We start from the raw sequence: 22,754 nt of genomic DNA, 5'->3' as shown, positions 1-22,754 counted from the left end.
TAAAAATGAGGTCATGGGCGGTCTATAAATAGCGGGGTCAACGATCCACATCTACTGCGCCGAATCACCGGACATGCAAATCATTTTGGACACAAGGGGGTGCCTATATTTATGCACCATTTTAAAATGTTTATTTACTACAGACATAAAACAATTTGTAGTGTATTTCAGATTATGAACTGCTTCATTGGTGAGAGACACATTTCATTAAGTATTTCACAGTGTTCACATAGAAAATGGTCCTTGAATGCTTAGATGCGCCGATACGTGTGCCGGACAGCACTGTAGCTCTTTAGTCGAGAGACGCGTTCCATGTCGAAAGGAAGCCACGTGATTTTCAGCTGTAGGTCGGTATCCGGTCGGCAGTCGTCAGCATGGCCGAACACACTGTTCTTCACAGCGGCTACTTCCACCCCTTACTGAGGGACTGGCAGTCCGGCAACACGGCCATCACGCCAGAAAACCTCATCTACCCTCTGTTTATTGTGTACGTAGTGTTTAGTCGTCGGTGTAGGCTGCATGCTTTGCTCTATCGGAGCTGTCAGTGTCAAGTTTGTCTAGCCCCTGTCATTAGACCGATACCCGGTTACCGGTACAGCTGTGGTCACGTAAAATTTAGTTTGACAGCAATGTTGTCCATAATACATTTCGCACTCACACACACACACTATATCTCTTTCTGGTATAATATCCGCCCGGTCCCCTCCATTATTATTTTTAGTTAGGGTTGAGGGTTAGGGGGGACCGGGCGGATATTTTTCCGAAAATTGCTTATAAATGAGCTGTTCGAAAACATATGATGATCGAATTTATATGATGGTACGATATAATTTCCGCCCACTCCCCCTAACAATATTTGTTAGAATTAATGTAAAGTTAGGGTTAGGTTAGTTATATACAATACCTTTTTAAACATTTTGTTCTATAAAAGCAACATAAAGTTTATATTTCATAATCCAGTATCGCTACATTTGACTTTGAACAATTAGACATTTTGACTATTCTGTGTAACATTTCCTCCACAAGGGTGCTTTTGGTAGAAATATAGCACAGAAGATACAATGAGGCATTATGGGACAAAAGGTTCGTTTTATTCCATATTAAAATACAATCTCAATTGTTGATCCACTGTGTGGCCGAGTGGATACAGTGCCCGGCTACAGTCCCGATGGTCTGGAGTTCGAATTCAGACCCTGGCACTACGTTGTTTGTAGTGTTTAATGCAATGTCCACTTGATATTGCTAATCCAATACCCCAAAGGGGTGTGTGCAAAAATCCCACCCCACCCCACACCCCGGGTTTCTGCCAGAGGGTAAAATAGGTATGGCGCCATACCCAAAATTTTAGGTAGATTTAATTTTTATCAGTTTTCTTTTTGACAAAATTAATGAATTTTCATTACTATATGATTTTCTTAACCCTAACCCCATATGTATCGACTGCTTGCATTCAACACATCCATTGTAAATATTCAATTTCATAGCACCATACCAAAAAATTTCTTTCTAGCAAAACACTACTCCTGAATCTGCCAATAGTGCACTGCATGTATTAATGTTAAGCAATGTTCACATATATATGTATATATGCAGATAAGGGGATAATGGCAAAAATCGCTATTGTTTGTAACGGAAGTGTTAACATATGTCTGTATATGGATGTGATTATTTTTTGTTCATCCCATGAAGTGATTCATTGAAATTGCATTCACATTGCAGAGTTCGACAAATCCGCTAGCCCGACGCCCGTGGCTAGTGGTTTTTAAGTTCGGGCTAGTGAGAAACGCAAAACCAGTAGTCCCTGCGGGCTAGTGGTTTCCCCCCTCCTCTCGTCATCGCTCGATCGTGGTTTTTTTTCTTTCTTTCTTTCTTTTTCTCTCGGCTGAAATTTCGTTTAATAAATTTGATTGTGACGTTTGTCATCGAATAATATCAACAACGCAATCAGTATATAATAATAATCCGCTTGAGCTAGGTCTGCAAACTTCAGTAACATGCTATCTCTAAATCGTCACAGTTACAGCATGCATTGTTTACCTTTTCCTTTCAAGTTTTTGGCACAGGAAATAAAGTCTAATGACATGCGTGTTTTGATTGGTTAGACACGTCACGTGGTAGTTAATCTCGCACATATGGCCTCAGACCACAATTAATTTCGCTATATGTTTCTATATAGCCTTAGTGGCTATAACATTTTTATTAATATCAGCAGGCCCGTGAAGTTTTGCATGTACCTTTGCCTGCATGGGGGACACATACCCTGAAAAGGACAACCCCTGTTGTCCAGCTCTTTCTCCCAGCATATTGGTTTAAACAGACACACCCTCTAAACCAGGCCGGAGTACACCCATTTTACACAAAAAGCACTACTTTTGCATGGGCCGGAATTACCACAAACCAAGTCTTCAATGTCAACAAGTTACACATGTTTACAAACTACATGCTATCCCCTGTCACTTCAGTCAAACAGTTGCCACTTCATAGCTGTCTGCCATGAAATAATCACAGTCAAACAGCAGACTACTTGCGCGGTGAAACTTCCGGATTTTGGACAACCAAATGGGAAGATAACTGTAATCTGAGGCCTATCAGTCAATTTTTTCCCCTAAAAACTGGCCCACACTAATGCATTCCAATGATATACATATTAAAGCAATGCTCGGTAAGTATCGGTATGTCACCTTTAAACTGAGAGTATACAGAGGCTGTGTTAAAACACCTACCACAGTGCCTTGCCATGGCCAATTTTAGCAATGGAAACTTGAGGGACACCAACTTCAAAATGTGATAACTTTATCAAATTTTGGAATTTCTTCATACAATGAGCAGCTATTTTTTCTTCTACATATGTTCTATCTGCACAGTGTTGTCTTGGAAAGATTTTGAAATATTTAAAGGAAAAAAAATCAATCACTAGATTTTACTTCATTTTTAATGAAATATTAAACTTAAATTAAAAAATTTGAAAAACAAAAAAATCTAAAACTGTAAAATTTTGCATTTTAGATATGATAAGTGGAGGCTTAGTAAAGATATGGTAACTGAATTCATGATACATAATTAGAAATGTGTCAGAGGGATGGTGAAAGTCACAAAATTGGGGCCGTTTACAACAAATGTTTACACACTAATTTCAGGGAAAATTAGACATGATAGGCCTCATATTCAATTTTGACCTGCTGTATTTACTTAATCTACTTCATTTACTGTATTAGACATGTAGCCACTTTGTAAAAGGCAAAACAGTCCATATAAATGCATATTAATATGAATATGCCCTACAGATATTACTTAGGTATACACCATAATATTTTTTTTGTTGACGACAACTTTGAAAATGAAGATTTTGTCACAAAATGCTGATATAAATCCTACCAAGAGGTACTTGCACCATATTTTTCAGTTTCCAGTGATAACTGTTAACAAGTGTAGTCATGTGCCAGTGTCTGGGATACCTCAGTGTAGTATTTCTTGATTGGAAGGATGTTTGTAGTAATGACCACTGAATATGCATTATGGATTATTCTGCCATCTGTATTACAAGCCAAATGTTAACCTTTTTGGCACATTTTCTGCAATAAACTTGACAAGTATACCAGCATCTGATTACTGAACACAATAAATACATTCAGACAGCATAGAATATTAGCCTATTAGATTTTCTAAGGATAAAAGACCATTTTTGAAAAATGACTGAAGTGTGTAATTTACATAAATGTAGGTGAAATGTATTATTAGAGTACTTAATCTTGTTAAAAACTGTATACTATTTATTTAAAGTGTTTAATTACATTTAGTAGTGATATATTCATTATATTTAGATCTTCTGTCCAATTGCAATAATTGAGAAACTCATTAAAATTCAATATGTAAAACAAAATTTAAATCTCAATATTGACTAACAAAATCCAAGTTTTGCTCATTTTTACCAAATTATTAGCTCAAAACTGTTAAAAAATATTGCAACAACCTGTAGTAACATCAGAGGTCATTTTATGCTATTTTGGAGGATACTGAAATTTAAAAGTTGAAAATTTTAATTTTAATTTTTAATAAATTAAAAAAAAAAGTTTTTTAATTTAATAAAATATTTAGAAAATAAATAAATTAGTTTTCATATTCCTTGTGGTATGCACAATCAGTCTGTGTAATTTCACCTCTCTGGTTATAATACTTTCATCAGAATCAAGCATTTAACCGGTGTAATGTGTGAACTATATCAGGCCTCAGACCACAATTAATTTCGCTATATGTTTCTATATAGCCTTAGTGGCTATAACATTTTTATTAATATCAGCAGGCCCGTGAAGTTTTGTATGTACCTTTGCCTGCATGGGGGACACATACCCTGAAAAGGACAACTCCTGTTGTCCAGCTCTTTCTCCCAGCATATTGGTTTAAACAGACACACCCTCTAAACCAGGCCGGAGTACACCCATTTTACACAAAAAGCACTACTTTTGCATGGGCCGGAATTACCACAAACAAGTCTTCAATGTCAACAAGTTACACATGTTTACAAACTACATGCTATCCCCTGTCACTTCAGTCAAACAGTTGCCACTTCATAGCTGTCTGCCATGAAATAATCACAGTCAAACAGCAGACTACTTGCGCGGTGAAACTTCCGGATTTTGGACAACCAAATGGGAAGATAACTGTAATCTGAGGCCATATGTTTTAGGCTAAGAACTTGGAAATCGCCAATCGCGACGACAGGTTAATCTCAATCAAATAAACCCCAGCCATGCTTTGAATTTCAGTGTTTGTCTTGTTTACCTATTGTTTTCTAATTTAACATTTCGCTAACATATGGTTATCGGCAATCAGGAAAACAATTTACTTTAATGGTAACCGCATATGCAATGACTCGGCTTGGCCTATTACGTGTAGCGGTTTGGATAATACGTCACAGCTGCCGATACAAGATAATACCTTTTTTGTTCATCAATTAACAACGGATTAGATGTCGCCGTTATATTCTTTTGATATCGGTCTGACACGGAATAATGCCCTGTATTTGGCATCACCGTTCCTGGCGACATAAATAGTAGGCCCTAAATATATAACCAACTAGGCCTACCAAACCCGCCCCGGAGTCGGTCACTGGCGAAGTCGGAGGCTGAATCCGGGGCGGGCGTGCCTGAACCCTTGTGGATAGGGGCACGTTAATAGAGTTTCCCAGTTCCCAGGCCTACCAAATACACTGATCCATCTATTACCGTGTGTCACACTGTCGTACCCTCGTTTAAATTTAATTATTTTGATAGTGTGTTTAGATACCAATCAAGAGTTTGCTCAATTATTTTTCCCCGGCGGAAGGGCAAAAACGAAAACGGGACAATGACGATGGATCACACTTGACAAAAGACAAAACGTACGACACGACAAAAAACTGAAAGTTACAACATGATTTAAGTGTTTGTTTTATTTTACTGTTATACTCGTAAATGTGTACTGTTATACTCGTAAATGTGTAATGTTACAAAAATTATATAAAAATCCAGTTATAATTGATCAGGAATTTGGGCTAGTGCTTTATTTTGGTGGGCTAGTGGTTTTCACAAACCCACTAGCCCTGTGGCTAGTGACTTTTCAAAATATTTGTCATACTCTGATTCACATGCCAAACAGCAGACAAAGTTGACAAAAAAATAGCTGCCATCAAGATTACTGGCCTCAGTGCTGTACATACATGTAGTGGTTAAGCCTTCATAGTTGATAGGTATACTGGGTTCAGCTCATAATACTGGCTCAAACCCAAAGCAAGTTTAACAACTGGGTAGGTGTAAGACCACTATACACTGACTTCTCTCTCACTAACCACTGATGACTAACTACTACCGGTAATCCACTGTCCTGAACAGTCAGTCAAGGTAGCTGAGGTGTGTGTGCACCCAGGACAGCGAGATTCAACCCCAGTTGAATAAAGTCACTAAAATAACTATTTAATGAATGAGTGAATCACTGTCAGGGCTGTAGGTACACTTTTTAAATGTTAGAAGTTTGGTAATTTGGGCTTTATTTATTACATGCTATGTAGCAATTTACTGAGTATTTAAATGTGACAGAAAAATAAATCTCTACTGAGGGGATTCGAACCACGGACTCTCAGTACAATAGTCCAGTGCTCTACCAACTGAGGTAATAGGGAAATTCCCACTAGCTACTGCCAGTTGGAACATTTTATACCAACACTACTACATACGTAAAATAGGTTGGGGGTATCTGGGAATATACTGATGCTTATTTCGTGATGACAAAAATGTGTTTATTTTGGTGAATAGGACTGCTGCTTACTTGCGTGTAATGTTTTGTGTTTTGACGTGTAGGGAGGACCCCGATGCGGTTCAGCAGATATCGAGTATGCCTGGTCAGTGTCGGTATGGTGTTAACCAGCTGCAGGAGGCGGTGGCGCCGCTCGTGAAGAAAGGTCTCAGAGCGGTGCTGCTCTTTGGCGTGCCGGAGAACATTGAAAAGGTCTTCATACAAAACATTTGAAATGTCTGTCAATAATGTCAATAACACCATGTGCTGAGGGGTTGTTAAATACATCACAAATACTAGTGGGGGGGGTGTGTGTTTAACTTTGTTAACCCCAGAAACAATATTTGGTAATGTCAGAGTTGAGGCTCTGATATCACTACATGTACCTCAGTCATTTTATAAGCTAGACATTGTACATATATAAAAAATTTAAATGCGTAATATACATGTAATATATATATATATATATATATATATATACTGAACAAAAAAAGAAACTTCCGATTTGTACATATAGTATTTGTTGTGTTAAAGAATTCATTGTGTAATGAAATTATATAGGTAGTATTATAGCTGTATTATCAGGATTCATGAATTTTATCGATTATTTTTGCACTGTTAATCGTCGACGACGTGAAATTCAGTTTGCACGTGCATGCATGGTTCAACATGTCCCGTGTAGTATTCGGTCAATTTGTTTTACTTGTCTTACTGACATTGTTGTCAAGTGAATGAAAACGTTTCAAAATTTGTAAAACAAACTAAAGTTTTTTTACATTGTAGCATTTTTAGTATGCCAAGAATACCCAATAATTTACGCGAACGGGCGATTGGCATGCTTGATGCTGGCATGTCGACAGAAGACGTTGCAAGGCATGTTGGGAGTTCTAGTCGAGCGATACGAAATCTTCGCGTAAGATTTCAAACAACAGGAAGCACCAACCGACTTGCCACGTCGTGGACGTCGGCGTGTTACAACGCATGGTCAAGACCGCTATATCATGAACACGCATTTGCGCAATCGATTCCAAACTGCCACTGCTACTGCTGCTAACACACCTGTGCTTCATAATAACCGAATCAGTGGGCAAACTGTTCGTAATCGTCTGCGGGAGAATGGTTTACATGCACAACATCCTTACGTCGCATGCGTTTTAACGCAACGTCATCGTCTTAATTGGGCACGTGTACACAGTCGTTGGATACGGCGACGCTGGAATACCGTTCTTTTTTCGGATGAATCCAGATTTTCTTTACAACATGGTGATGGCAGGGTGCGCGTCTACCGTAGGAGAAATTAACGCTATGCTGACTGTTGTGTTCTTGAACGAGATCGTTTCGGGGGTGGGGGTTGTGTCATGGTCTGGGCAGCCATTGCCCATGGTTATCGTTCACCACTAGTCATCATTGATGGCAATTTAAATGCTCAACGTTACCGCGATGACATTCTCGCTCATCACGTCATTCCTCTGTTCCATAACAACGCCAACATCTCAATTTTTCAGCGTGATAATGCCACCTCTCATACAGCTAGAGACACTGTAAATTTTCCTAGGACAAATAACATTGATTTCATTGATGACTGGCCCGCTAAAAGTCCTGATCTCAAACCCATCGAGCATGTCTGGGATAGTCTGGACAGATGATTGAGGCGTCGTCCCAACCCACCCGCTAACGTCAATGAACTTCGTCAAGCACTCATTCAGGAATGGAACAATATTCCACAGGCAGAAATCAACACTTTAGTCAATTCTATGCACCTGCGATGCACTGCAGTGGTCAATTCAAGAGGTGGTCATACCCGTTATTAAGTGGGGTTTTTTTTTAACCCCTACCACACTTGGTCAAAATTTCTCCCAGTTTCTGTTAACCTATGGCCATGATTTTTGCACCACGATGCATCATGGAACACTCTTTAAACGCATATATAACAATTATTCCCCCGGTTTGTTTTCATCAAGTTGTGTTCAAGCAAAGTTAGCGGAAGTTTCTTATTTTGTTCAGTATATATATATATATAATATCAGTCTAGTAATAATGAACATGTGTTTATGAAAACAGTTTTGGAGGTTAACAGATAATAAAAATTACAGGAGAGAAAGAAGGAACAAAGTAATTGTTAATAGATATTTATACAGGTTAATAAGTATTATTATTGAGGGTATTTTGTTTGTTTTGTTTGCAGGATGCACGGGGAACTGGGGCGGATGTTCCAAACTCACCAGTGATTGCAGCCATAAAGTTGTTGAGAAAAAGTTTTCCTGATCTCCTAGTCATTTGTGATGTCTGTCTCTGTCCATACACATCTCACGGACACTGTGGTATGAGCTGGTGTTTACTACAACTAGACTACAGTATAGAACTCGTCTGTCTGTCTGTCTGTCTGTCTGTCTGTACATACACATCACTGTTCACATAAACACTGCTGTATGAGCTGGTGTTTACTACAACTAGACTACAGTATAGAACTCGTCTGTCTGTCTGTCTGTCTGTACATACACATCACTGTTCACATAAACACTGCTGTATGAGCTGGTGTTTACTACAACTAGACTACAGTATAGAACTCGTCTGCCTGTCTGTCTGTCTGTCTGTCTGTACATACACATCACTGTTCACATAAACACTGCTGTATGAGCTGGTGTTTACTACAACTAGACTACAGTATAGAACTCGTCTGCCTGTCTGTCTGTACATACACATCACTGTTCACATAAACACTGCTGTATGAGCTGGTGTTTACTACAACTAGACTACAGTATAGAACTCGTCTGTCTGTCTGTCTGTCTGTACATACACATCACTGTTCACATAAACACTGCTGTATGAGCTGGTGTTTACCAACTTGCACTATAGAACTGTATCTTTCTGTACGTCACATGGACACTGGTATGATCTGATGTTTAATAGGCTCCGTTACAAAGCTGTGCATGTAGTTGTTAACTAAAACATATTGGACCAAATTTACAAAGCCTGTTTGTCTTACACGTGTGTAAACTTACCCATTTACAATGCTTAAATATGGGTTTAGACTACTGGATTAATTTTTAACAAAAACCACGTTGAGTGGGTACAAGTTTATAATTTTTACTCACATATATTCACTTAAATGTTTCATAAATACATGAAATAAAGTTCATATATGAATCGGTAAGTATTATTTTCGTGTCTTTTTTTGTAATTTTTATTATTTTAGATCGGCTAATGGTGATTAAAATTAGGCACAAAAACGAAAAAGTTTACTTACGGGCATTTGTGGCCAGCTGTCCAGTATTTATGTCCATTATTCCCGATAACAGTGGTTTTCTGACCAGAATTTTTTTTTAAACCCGAACTACGTCTACGATTCATATTGCAATATTTGGTAATTTTCGTTGTTGGTAAAACGATCAAATTTATTATCAAATTAGCTGTTACAATCAGCTATCGATCCCTGAAAATTACCGCGACGTGCCGCCATTGTTGTCAAGCGAAAATACTTGCCGAAATCTTTTTTCTTTAATTATATTTCCGTTTCCGGTGAGATATCTCGCCTGCAGTAGTCAGAAGGTTAAGAAAAACAGGCTTCCTAAATTCAGCCCATAATTTGTAATTAATGATGAATGTTTTAGCAGCATTCTTATTATCTGCCAGTTTTCAGATATGATGACCATTTGTGACTAACTTTGTATAGATCTGCCTAGTGTATACAGCTGACTGCTTATTTACAGCATAAAGGCCAAAACACACCGAAGCTGGGTTTGGTTCTGGCAAAGATGGTACCAGTCAAAAAAGAAACACACTGAGTCGAATTTATGTGTTTTGAGCCTTAGTTAATGATAACCATAGAATCAAGTTTTTGCACCACATAAAAAAACCCACATACATGGGGAAATGGCCTTTTAAAAAGTGCTTGGTCTTCTTATAACCGACCGGCCTCAGTGGCGTCGTGGTTAGGCCATCGATTAACAGGCTGGTAGGTACTGGGTTTGGATCCCAGTCGAGCCATGGGATTTTTAATCCAGATACTGACTCCAAACCCTGAGTGTGTGCTCCGCAAGGCTCAATGGGTAGGTGTAAACCACTTGCACCGACCAGTGGTCCATAACTGGTTCAACAAAGGCCATGGTTTGTGCTGTCCTGCCTGTGGGAAGCGCAAATAAAAGATCTCTTGCTGCTAATCGGAAAGAGTAGCCCATGTAGTGGTGACAGCGGGTTTCCTCCCTTAATATTTGTGTGGTCCTTAACCATATGTCTGACGCCATATAACCGTAAATAAAATGTGTTGAGTGTGACGTTAGATAAAACATTTCTTTCTTTTCTTACAACCGAGTGTATTTCTGGGTGAAACTATCTTTTTTTTAATATAAATTATAGTAATATACATTTTTCTAGTGATCAGATTTATTTCCAAGTGTTTAATCACCCAAACTTTATACAACAGGTTTTATTATCACAATACTTTATAAATTTATGTACACAACTTTATGAGGATGCCAATATATTCACAATTAAAAACTTGCTTAAATTTATATACATTTGGTCTGGTAATATAGTATATTCCATTTTCCCATTTCATCAGGTAAAAAGTACTTGTAGGTTATTGCTGCACTATTATATGTGCTTTGTAAAATACCATGAAAGTAGACTTATATGGGCAGTTAGAAAATACCAGTTGAATATATCTTTTGAATGTAATTACTCTATGAAAATCACACATCTAGGTATATTACATGAGTTAAATGTGTATTATGTTTGTATGTAGGTATCCTGCGGGAGGATGGCAGTATTGATAATGAACCCAGCATTGCCAGGTTAGCCGAGGTGGCTGAGAATTACGCAAAAGCAGGTGACTCGATATACATTTCTAGATTGTTTACTCTGTTACCCTTGTTCTCGTTCCAGCCAGTGCACCATGACTGTTATATCAAAGGCTGTGGTATGTGTTATCCTGTCTGGGATGGTGCATATAAAAGATTCCTTGCTGCTAATAAAAAAAGTAGCCCATGAAGTAGTGACAGCGGATTTCCTCTCTCAATATCTGTGTGGTCCTTAACCATATGTTCAACATCGTATAACTGTAAATAAAATGTGTTGAGTGTGTTGTTAAATAAAACATTTCCTTCCTTCCTTCTGTTGCCCTTATGGACAGTCGTAAGCTAATTGTTGGCTACAGTGAGTTCATTGGGAGGCTGCAGGTGACTATTGTTACTGCTAGTACTACTCTGCCTATTTTTCATTCAGTAAATATAGCAATTTACTTTTCTCAGCGTTCTATATTCAAAGATAATGAACAGCTTGGTGCTATAACATGATCATTCACAAAGGCGTGCTTTGTTTTATCTGTCAATGAGTATTTTGGTTTTATTTGATTAAAAAAATTGTATTGATTTAAAAACGGTTACTGTTATTAAAAACATCATTCAACTGACACCACCCGTACCCATAGATTAATAAATTACATGGAAATTATCTCGGTGTGTGTTTGGCAAAAAAGGTATTTCTTGTAAGCTGTTGATATAGAATTTTCTACCATCTTTTAACTATGAATGTGTTGGCTTTCCTTGAAATAAATAAATTGAACTCTTAACTAACCAAACTAAAGGTTGTTTGTTGTTTTTTGTTTGATGGTGGTTTTTTGGGGGTGATTTTTGTTTTTGTATTTTAAACATCTGAACATCAGTTGATTTACCACAGAGTAATGTTGTGTTGTGTTCTAGGCTGTCAAGTGATCGCTCCGTCTGACATGATGGATGGCCGGATTGGAGCCATCAAGAAGCGACTGCGTGCAGCCGGACTCGACAACAAGGTTTCAGTCATGAGCTACAGCGCCAAGTTTGCATCCAGCTTTTATGGCCCTTTCAGGTCAGTAGTGAATTTAATGTCTAACACAGGGCATTTGGCACCATTATTGACACTTCATACACCATAAATAGTGCTTATCTTTAGTTTTGATGTTACAGTTCACATATGGTGTATATTTTGAGTTCGTCTTTAAACTAGAACTTAATTAGAATTTTTTCTACATTTGTGAAAAATAAAACATGCAGCTGTATAACTGACAGTTATTTTTATTTTTATAGGAGTGAAGGAAAGAAACACTTACAAATCTAAAACGCCCCATTCTATAGCTCCCATATATACTGACAACCAAAAGAAACTTTACAAGGCTTGAAATTGTATTATAGAAAACCAATTCACAGGCTATGTGGAGCTGAAAATTTACTCTACTTGAACTAATTTCAGGGGAGTGATGGAAAGCAGTAGTGATAGCTCCCTGTAAGCAGTGAGGTCTGCATTCTATATGTAAGTTTATGCGTTAACTTTAACATATAATATACCTTACAATACGTAAATATAAAAGAAAATGTTAGTACCTCGCACCCTGAATTATAAAAACTAACATATGTAATGATGGGGAAAAATTATATGTGTACATCCAGTTTTATTCACTACTATCCTAGTAATATCAAAGATTACAAAGATATTTGAGATTTAATGTCGGTAATATGGTTAACTTTTTTGATGCTGTGGATGAGAATTCTGGTGCAGGCCTTTCCCCAGGATTTGTTTATGGCACTTACATTTTTAGCATCAGTTTAACACAAATTAAGTCAAAATAAGTGGAGTAGTCGGTTGAAAACAATTGTTTGCCTTCAATCCAGCAAATCATGTTTTTATTTTATTTTTAAATTAAAATTATTTTATTATATTATTTATTTTATATTTCTTTAATTATTTTTCTTTAATTATTTTTCTTTAATTTATATTATTTTATTATTATAATTATTATTTTATGTTTATTATGTCAGCATTCTGTTCAAATGAATCGATCGCTTTGATATTGCCAGTAGTTTCATTTTTATAAAGGCAGTGTAAATTTTATTTGGCACCCAAGATATATAATTGTAATGCTAAACACAACTTCCCAGTTTTTTTTTTTATCAGCGGTCATATCCCTAACAAAATAAAATGTTTCTAATCTTTTATTAAGAATTACTGAATAAACAAATGACAGTTAGTAAAAATAATCAGTTACTACAAATTAAATCTACCACTGATGGCAAAATATAAGAACAGTGAATGGGCACAAAAGACAGAACAACTGTTCTGATCATGTGACATATTTGGCACCAAATAAGTGGGTTTTTTCCAGGCGGAAATTGCTGACAATAAAAATAAAATAAAATGTTTTTATTGCTGAAATAAAATAAAACTTTTTTTGTATATATCAAACAGACAAAAAAAACAGACTGGTATTGGACATAATAAAAAAGACTTGTATTGAATATAATAACTGAATTTTTATCCAAGTTTTTGTACTCGCCGAAGTCTGTTTCCTTTTACCGGTATGTTGAATGAGCAGACGTACCCAGATCGATGTTTTCAGTGTGTGTCTGTGTGTTTTGGGAAGGGGGTGTCAGGATAGAAACAGTTGACTGACAACTTAACTGTACATCAAAAAAGTGCTTCTTTTATCAGTCTTGAAGCTTGATTGCTCGGCATGGTAGTCCCGTTATGCTTAAGCCCCTTCCTGGTGGATTAGCACTCTTAGTAGATGTCTGGTAAAGTTACCAAACACAAATTAACACAAGAATGTGAGCTGAAGACTGGTCCATTATTAGGTATTGATGAAGTGTTTCACGATCATGGTGATTAGGTGTGCTTGAGATAGTGTCAATTCTTTACTGTCACATAAGTTGTTTGCAACAGGTAATCGATATCCTCACTCGTACTTGTGGTAATTGTTATCTTTAAAGCACATTAAATCAAAGCGTAGCAGCATTTGATTTAAGGCGCTTACATGCCATCAAAGCGCTTACTTTACGGACCAAGTAATTTGCTGTTACTGTTTATGTAATCCCTTATTTCTTTTGATCAGCATATATTAATATATGATGGTCTTCCCTTGCAGAGATGCTGCAAAGAGTGCCCCGTCATTTGGAGATCGAAAATGCTATCAGCTGCCTCCTGGATCAATTGCCCTTGCTGAAAGAGCTGTGGTAAGCTGGCATAGTCTACGTAGTCCTACCATGACAACAATTACTCTTTTTTATTATTATTATTCTACTTCACAGGCTTTAGGTTTTGTTTCTGTCTATCTGTCCTACATATAGTTTCGGACTGTGCTTTTTCCTATAGATCAGATTTAATTTTCGTGGGGATTGGTCCATTTTTGACAGTTTATTTTTAACTCTCTGCATTGATTTAGATGTTGCGGAAGGGGCTGATATGTTTATTTTTAAATCTTTACATTGATTTCTGTTAATTAGAAACGAGACGTGGCGGAAGGGGCTGATATGTTGATGGTGAAACCAGGAACTGCCTACCTCGATGTTGTCCGCATGGTCAAGAAAAAGGTAATTTGCCTCTTTAATTATAGGGTGGGATTTAGCTCAGTTGGTTGAGTGCTCACCTGAGGTGCTTGCATTGTAGAATCGAACCTTCTCGATGGATCTATTTAGCTTTATTTAATTTATTATGAGTGGAGGTTAGAAGTCTACTTTAAAACAAAAACCTCTTCTCTTCAAATCACAAATCATATGGAATGTTGAACACTTAAAATCTGACTATTTATAGCAAATGTCTAGTATATATTTAAACAATTTTTTTATTTCATATGTAATTTTAGTAATTAAAATTTCTTTTCACATTACCTGTCCTCAAAACAAGTGCACTCCCCCCCCCCCCACCCCCCCCCCCACGGCTAGTAGTCTGGTCCAAACATCACAACAGCTAATGGCTTCAACTTGAGAATTTGCTATATGGCAGTTATAAAATGTTTTTGCAACAAATATGAAAACCAAATATTATTCCTTCAGCTGGTGGCAATAAATTTATCCAGCGACAAAAACCTGCCATCGGTGAAGCCTTCGACGTACGGTAATCACCAAGTTCAAGCCCTGTAGGCAAACATGTTGTAATGGTAGAAAATTCAGGTCTGTGCTTTTAAGTTTCAGTCTTTAGTCTGTAGTAGTCTTAGAATCAGAAATAAAGCTTTAAAAGTAATAATATATGGTTGTAGTTTTTAACATCTATCATGATAAGTTTTTTTCAGTCGTTTGTGCAGTATCTTTGTTCTATCCGTTTGATCACTGATTATTTTGCTTTATTATCAACATGGTTCGACATAACCCGAGTTAATAAAAATTGTACGAAGCACGCATGTAATAACAAGTGTAATGACGTAATGTTGTGAAGCGACATCATAGCATAACGTTGTTTCCACAGGCTTAGCTCAGACTGTGCATGTGAAATATGACATCATATTATCGTCATCTTCTAGTTGTGATTGAAACATTTTGAAACGGTCTTTGTTATTCATAAAAATAAAATAACAATAATAATATGGATAATAAAAACATTACATTCGCATGTGAGTCATACTGATTTTATGTAACTCTTGTCAGGTTTCATGTATTACCCTCGCTCTCTTGGGCACTACAAAAATCCTGTCACTCGTTTTGTAAAATCAGTATGACACACAAGCTGATATAATAATCTCTATATCTCTCTATTAATAGTATCCAACTCACCCGCTAGCAATCTATCAGGTGTCTGGAGAATACGCAATGCTATACCATGGTGCCCAGGCTGGTGCTTTTCAACTCAAATCTGTTGTCATGGAGACACTGACAAGCATGAGAAGAGCAGGTCAGTAGAAATACTAGTAAAATAGAAATGACATTTTGTTGTCACGATATTTCCTTCAAAATCTTTTCTTTTGGTGTCATTATTTGTTCTTCAAATATTTTCATCAATCGGTAAAAATTATAATTTTTATTTTCGTTTTTAAATGCTCTTTTTACAAAAGGTGCACAAAAAAGATTTTAAATATTCCTTTCACTGTAATTAAATTCTGTTGAAAGATCACGCTTTCATTATGCACCAGTCTTTTCATCACCTTTTTGAAAAAGATTGTCCTCCCTGGAGTTTAAAATGAAGATGGTTTTGTCATAATTTGATATTTAATGGAGGTAAAAGGTCATGGTTTAAATAATCAATAATACATTTTGGAGGGATCATAATATATTTTAAATGGTTAGTGTAAACAGAAGTTTGTATCTTATCAGTGACTTAAGTATGTTTTTTTTTTATTTGTTTTTTTTATTTAGGAGCTGATATAATCATCTCATACTTCACACCACAGTTATTGGACTGGATTAGAGAGTGATCGGTTGGTCATCTTCAATGGATAATGAACACAGTTTTCTAATATCCTGGAATTCACTGAGATGGTTTCTCTTGATCAGGGGCCTAATTCACTAAACTCTCAACTTTTAGATCTTGCAGTGCAATGCTAAAAGACTTGCAAAGAGGATGCTTTGTTGTCTAGCAGAGCCTAAGAGAGCTTTGTGAATTAGGCCCCTGGGCATTATTACTAACGTGCTGAACATGAGTGTCAGAAGATGATAGCAACAAGGAGAGTGGTCACTTGTATATTAATTCTTTTTTCAACGGTGGGGCCAAAGTATTATTTTAAGAGTTTGGGCAGTGCCCTTTTCCCATGCCCCTTCTTCCCCCCCCCCCCCCCTTTGCTTCAGATGCCTATGCTGATATATGTGTGTGCCTGAATGTAGATTGTGTTACATGTGAAAGCAAATTAACATGGGTGAGCCAAATTTATCAAAGTTGATTTTTGCACATTTATTTTAGAGTTATGTAAGTCTTCAGTGCAAACAAAATAAATGTGTGTACTCGATTAAACACCAGGGTTTATAATAAATTATTCAGTATTCGCTGCCATTTTGGGAAGTTACATGTGAATAAGGAATAAATACTTTTCAGTAATTTAACCATATATCTTAAATTTTAAAAAAGTAAGAAAGACGCAGATGATAGTTATATATAGGATGTGTATTTGTATTCACAAGGGCAAATGTTATAACCTTTACACAGTGCCTTCTTTACCAGATTCAACATGTAGTGCATATTTGGTAATAGTCTTGGGTCTCATTCACCGAACTCTTGTTGCAATTTTGCTCTCTCGCAGTGTAATACGAAACAACTTGCAAGGATGATGTGACATTACTTAATTAAGAGATCTTTGTGAAGTAGACCTCAAGCCAGCTTCTGTGCAAGTCACTTTTGTGCTCACTGTGATGATATATACTGCCAGGTTTATTATTTACCATTTGCATGTTCTATTCCCACGGTTAAAACAAAATGTTTTATTTCTGTAATGTACCAAAATTATAAAAAAATTAATTCACTCTTAAGGTACACATTTTAAATACTTGCATCAAGACATTGTTTTACTTGCCAAACACATACAGTTGTTGAGATTATTAGAAAATATTTAAACTTTTTTTAAAATTATATACCTAACATGGACCATTTGATTTAAAAGACATTGTGTTTTTTGTGTAAAACGTTTGTAACATACCCTATATTTAAACAGACTATCAATGTGTACTTAAAGATTGAGAAACCTGGGACACTTGAGTTATTGAGAACCCATGCCATAATTACAGCAAGTCGTAATACTTGGCAAATGCTAACTGATTTGATGCGGCCAAGTGTTAATTCACAAATCGCTAGCCACTTTACGATCTTACAGTGCATTACAAAAGGACTTGCAAGGACAGTGCAATGTTACTTAGGAGAGCTTTGTGAATTGGGACCCTAAAGCACCATGACTGGTATATTAAAGTCTTTTTCTTTTGTTTTTTGCAAGAAATGGTAAATTCTTCACAATGTACTCGCATGGAATTTATTTTCAGTGTGTATAATCACCTGCCAATGTGACTGGTATTCCCAAAGTCAGATTTTACATTTTTTTTAATGTATGTGTTTATGATCAGTTTCTGATCAGCTGAAGTATTGCAAATTTTATAAACATCTTGATAATTTAGTACGTGTACTAAGTAAGAAGCATTTCTAAAAGGTATTTATGAAAATCTTGTTCTGTCAAAATTTTGGTGCTTGTCAAACATTCACAGCATGCAACAACTTGTTTTGAGCTTTTGATCATATGGCCACAAATCTTTTATCTTTCATTTAGTGGAGTTGTGGAAGCAGGTTTCCTCTTTAATTACCTCTGTGGTCCTTAACCAGTGCTCCAACTGGAATTAAAATGTGTTAAACCTTTTCTTTCTTTCTTTCATATAGCATAAATAATGGTGGCCACATCAGTACCATCAACATATAAATGGACGTAAATGAATTAATAGTATATTCAGGACTAGCTCTAGCAAATTGTGAATTTCAAAAACAATTGGCAAATTTTATTTTGGTTTGGTTTAGCCCTGATATTCTTAGCAAGATAATGTACATTTGACCAGAAATTTAAGACAATATTTTTTTAGTTCCACGACCCTTTGAAACATCTCCACTGAATTTGCTGTCATGAATCCTTTACAATATATACTTGCCGAAAAAGGTTCCTGTGCCCCAAATAAAATGGTCTTAAACCAACTAAAGATGAATTGGTCGAAATTTGTGACTAAATGGATTGTCTATAAAGCATAATTGTGCAATTGACTCACTCTTTACAATTTACCAGTAAATAATTTCATAAAAATTATTTGATTTTTCATTTAATACCGTTAATATATACCGTGTGCAATACATACATGGGACCGTTGGGTGTATGTGTGTGTATATACATATGCACACATTTTTGGTGCATACTATTTTCTCAAATGGTGCTAACTACATTAGTAGTTTAAGTTTAGGCAGTAGTACAAAATATCATTACTTTATTTTCAGTAAATGTAGTTTGTTTTTATAAAAGTTTACTAATTTAAAAATAAATTATTCTGCATTTGTGAGAAGAAGAAAAATCTGTTTTATTACAAGAATATTCCATTTAGGTTTTTTGCGGCCCACTTTTAAATATCTGTACATAAGAGAACCTCACTAAACTGGATACCTCTTAATAACGGACATTTTGCTTAATCCCTAGGGGGTCCGGTTTAGAAGAGTTTCACTGTATATCAAAAAACATGTTACCACTTTAATCCTAGAAAATATAACTTTCTGATTATATATTACAAAAATTATGTCAGTATTATGATCACTATCAAAGTAGCCCATTTTTTAGCTGTTTTTTGTGGTTTGATTTTCACTAGTTAAACTAGTTTTATTAGTTAAAAATCATAAACGAAAAATTATTTTGTTTTGAAAACATTTATTTTATTATATCTATAAGTAACTGAATATTTTTTTTTATATGAAAACAAGTATTTGATACCTGTGAAGACATGCATTTGTATTTTTAGGCCTATATATAGTGTGTTGTGTTGTAGTGTAGATTCTGTGAGCAGTTTTGTTGTGGAATTCATTATAATACTGCAAATGACAGAAATATGTGATCATTTTTTTCTCACAAACTCAAGTGGATTTGAATGTTTTGATTTAATTAACCAGAAAATCAAAAATTGTTAGGTACATGATTTAACTTTTGCTTTGACTTTTAAAGAATAACTCATATTATGATGTTTAATTCTCACTCGGTCTTTCAGAAAGTTGAACCCACTTTTAAGTAGGGCAGTTCAAAATTCATATTTCATAAAGCGTATTAAATAAATCCCACCATTGACTTGGATTCTACCAGCTGACTTGGTCAACTCAAGAACTTGACTACTCTTTTGACTTAGTTCAGTGTGAGCCAGCGATGGATGTAGCCCAGTGGTAGAGTGCTTGCTTGATGCACGGTCAGTCTGGGATCGATTCTCATCGATGGCCCATTGGGCTATTTCTTCCAGCCAGTGCACCAAGACTGGTCTATCAAAGGCTGTGGTATGTGCTATTCTGTTTGTGGGATGGTGCATATAAAAGATCCATTGCTACTAATAAATATTTTTTAGTAGGTTTCCTCTCTAAGACTATGTCAAAATTAAGTAATGTTTGACATCCAATAGCCGATGATTAGTAAAGCAGTGTGCTCTAGTGGTTTCTTTAAACAAAACAGACTTTAACTTTAGTTGAGTGTGAGCACTTCCTCTGACTCGGTTTGAGAGATTTCCAATAGAGAACTCACTCAACTTACATAAGACATGTAATTGTATTCAAGACCAATCAGTCTGGAATTGGAAAGTTTACATGTCAAACAGCTGTACTGTTGTGGACAAAACTAACTATAGTCAGTGGTGGGCTTTAAATCTTTCATTTGTTCATCAAAATTATATCTTGCACTCTGTCTGTTAGTGTTTGGATGTGGTGTACTAGTACTTGCTACAGTAATAGATCCTACTGAAGAAACATATAATCAAAATTATATCTCGGACTCTGTCTGTTAGTGTTTGAATGTGGTGTACTAGTACTTGCTACAGTAATAGATCCTACTGAAGAAACATATAATCAAAATTATATCTCGGACTCTGTCTGTTAGTGTTTGAATGTGGTGTACTAGTACTTGCTACAGTAATAGATCCTACTGAAGAAACATATAATCAAAATTATATCTCGGACTCTGTCTGTTAGTGTTTGAATGTGGTGTACTAGTACTTGCTACAGTAATAGATCCTACTGAAGAAACATATAATCAAAATTATATCTCGGACTCTGTCTGTTAGTGTTTGAATGTGGTGTACTAGTACTTGCTACAGTAATAGATCCTACTGAAGAAACATATAATCAAAATTATATCTCGGACTCTGTCTGTTAGTGTTTGAATGTGGTGTACTAGTACTTGCTACAGTAATAGATCCTACTGAAGAAACATATAATCAAAATTCCAGATACATGTATGTGGACTTTCTCATAATAGCTTGCCCTATGAGTAACCCAATTTGTCAATAAATTATTTTAATCGGGTTACCAAATGTAGCACTTAATCTTTTACTTACATATGCTGGGGGCAGGGTGGGTGGTACTAGTTTGTTGGGGGTTTTTGTTTTGTGTTAGGGTGTTTTCGGGGGGGGGGGGGGGGGGGGGGGGGGTATTTGTTTTATAATCTACAAATGACTGGAGTTGTTAACGGGTGATTTGTGTATGTGTGTGCCCATGCAGTTAATTTGTTAGTTTTCATAAACAGTTTCCACAAAATGGTTACTGTGAACACTTGATTCAGCCACTTACATGTATGAACACATATTTTTAATATTAGTTACTTTGGTTGTATCTCAGTATTGCAACAAAATATTTTAGACTTGTCTTAGGGGTGGGGGTGGGGGTGTTGTTTTTCTTTTCTTTTTATGTGGATTTGTTTCTTGAGGTGGGGTTTTTTTTTTTTTGTGGGGGTGCAGTTGTGTTAAGATGGGAGTGGGAAACACTTTTGTCATAATGCTGACATGAATTGAGACGGCATATATAATGGGACCTTGACGAGTCCAAAATATTGGACTAGAGTACTCAAGGGTCAAACTGAATGCAGATCCAAGTACCCGACACTCACCATAGATGATAATGAGACTAGGGAATAAAGCATTGTGCATCTTAACTTCAGTGCTGAATTTAACATGGATGCCAAATACCATTGTATTGTATTCCAAACATTCAACTTTTGATGTCCTCAATGTCTTATAGTTTATAAGGTATATGTAACAGGTGGCAAGCATATATTGCAAAATAACGTTAAAAAATCTAGTTAAATGAGAATGCTCTTCCTTGTACGTGTACTCTAGTCTTGCTAGACTCTGTCCGCGGCTAGTACTAGTGTACGATCCCCCCATGGTTAACACTTTGTGTTATATGGCATTCCAGCAAGTGTTGCTGTTGTACAACATCGAAGGCTGATGTTTTCCTGTTTACTGGGTAGTGTAGACTATTCTTGCAGGAGTAATCTGTAAGGTGACAATTTTTGCTTTAAACTAGTATTATTTACTTTCCATTTCTTTGTCTCTTTTATTTCCTTTACTGCTTTTTTTTTTTTTTTTTTTAATTATGACATTAATTTTGTTTTAAATCTTTACTGTTTTTATGGAGAAAAATTGCATCAATCGTGATTTGAATATTCAAATTTAGAAGTGGACTTTGTTGGGCAACTTGTGACTAATCTTTTTGTGTGGGCACGTATAATATAATGCAATAGAATATTTTTAATCCATTAATTTTATACACATGTATTAATATTGGGTCAAATTTGACCATGAGATGAAGAAATCTGATGCTGCTATATTTTAAAACGCTTATCAACTGAACATAACAAAGTTTAGCTGATTTGTATTTGTGAAATAAACATGATTTTTGAATGGCATTGTGATTAAATTATACTATCCTAAGGACATTTTTTACTTATTATGACATGGTTTATAATACTGTTAAAGCCAAAATCTTAGTCATTTACTAGAAAACTATCATTAATATTTTTGTACATTTGTTTACAGATACATGTATATTAAAAATGTTAACACTGACATTTTCTCATTTTACTCTCGACTCTTACTGTGATTTCTGCATTACTGTCCTAACAAAATATTTATCCATTTGCAAGTATCGAATATTTACCATCATATGTTTTTGCTTTACAAAATAAATATATTCCATTATTATGGGTTTTGTTATTCAAATAATCTATGCTGATTTTGTAAATCAGGACATTCAGAATCATTGGTTACCATAGT

At 35.8% G+C, this 22,754-nt stretch overlaps 2 protein-coding genes across 4 annotated transcripts in view; one reads left to right on the top strand and one right to left on the bottom strand.

Annotated features, from left to right (window-relative positions):
- LOC121382621 (location of vulva defective 1-like) overlaps positions 1-964 on the bottom strand; it is a 36,189-nt gene extending 35,225 nt beyond the window's left edge. For both annotated transcript variants that reach the window (XM_041512146.1, XM_041512145.1), the window contains exon 1: positions 905-964. The gene's annotated coding sequence lies outside the window, so the exon portion shown is untranslated. The remainder of the gene's footprint in view (positions 1-904) is intronic.
- Positions 181-19,981, top strand: LOC121382622 (delta-aminolevulinic acid dehydratase-like). Of its 2 annotated transcripts, none has more exons than XM_041512150.1 (9): positions 181-487; positions 6,333-6,480; positions 8,453-8,588; positions 11,012-11,095; positions 11,967-12,111; positions 14,162-14,249; positions 14,520-14,606; positions 15,069-15,185; positions 15,771-15,901. In XM_041512150.1, exons 1-8 carry the CDS (start codon positions 375-377, stop codon positions 15,153-15,155), a joined length of 888 nt encoding a protein of 295 aa, XP_041368084.1. In that variant the 5' UTR covers positions 181-374; the 3' UTR covers positions 15,156-15,185; positions 15,771-15,901. The 2 variants fall into 2 exon arrangements, with proteins under 2 accessions (XP_041368084.1, XP_041368083.1); XM_041512149.1 differs by lacking the exon at positions 15,069-15,185 and adding an exon at positions 16,362-19,981 and having other exon boundaries at positions 184-487; positions 15,771-15,900.
- The last annotated feature ends 2,773 nt before the right edge of the window (positions 19,982-22,754 follow it).

This window comes from Gigantopelta aegis, chromosome 10, assembly GCF_016097555.1.
Source record: "Gigantopelta aegis isolate Gae_Host chromosome 10, Gae_host_genome, whole genome shotgun sequence".
Taxonomy (NCBI): Eukaryota; Metazoa; Mollusca; class Gastropoda; order Neomphalida; family Peltospiridae; genus Gigantopelta; species Gigantopelta aegis.
The sequence above is the reverse complement of the archived record's forward strand: the minus strand, read 5'-3'. Positions and strand labels throughout refer to the sequence as shown.

Excerpts from the sequence above, each read along its gene's own strand:
- LOC121382622 (XM_041512149.1), top strand. The coding sequence starts at position 375 with ATGGCCGAACACACTGTTCTTCACAGCGGCTACTTCCACCCCTTACTG. Across the intron at positions 6,481-8,452 it reads TGCCGGAGAACATTGAAAAG|GATGCACGGGGAACTGGGGC; the intron begins GTCTTCATACAA and ends TTTTGTTTGCAG. Across the intron at positions 8,589-11,011 it reads CACATCTCACGGACACTGTG|GTATCCTGCGGGAGGATGGC; the intron begins GTATGAGCTGGT and ends GTTTGTATGTAG.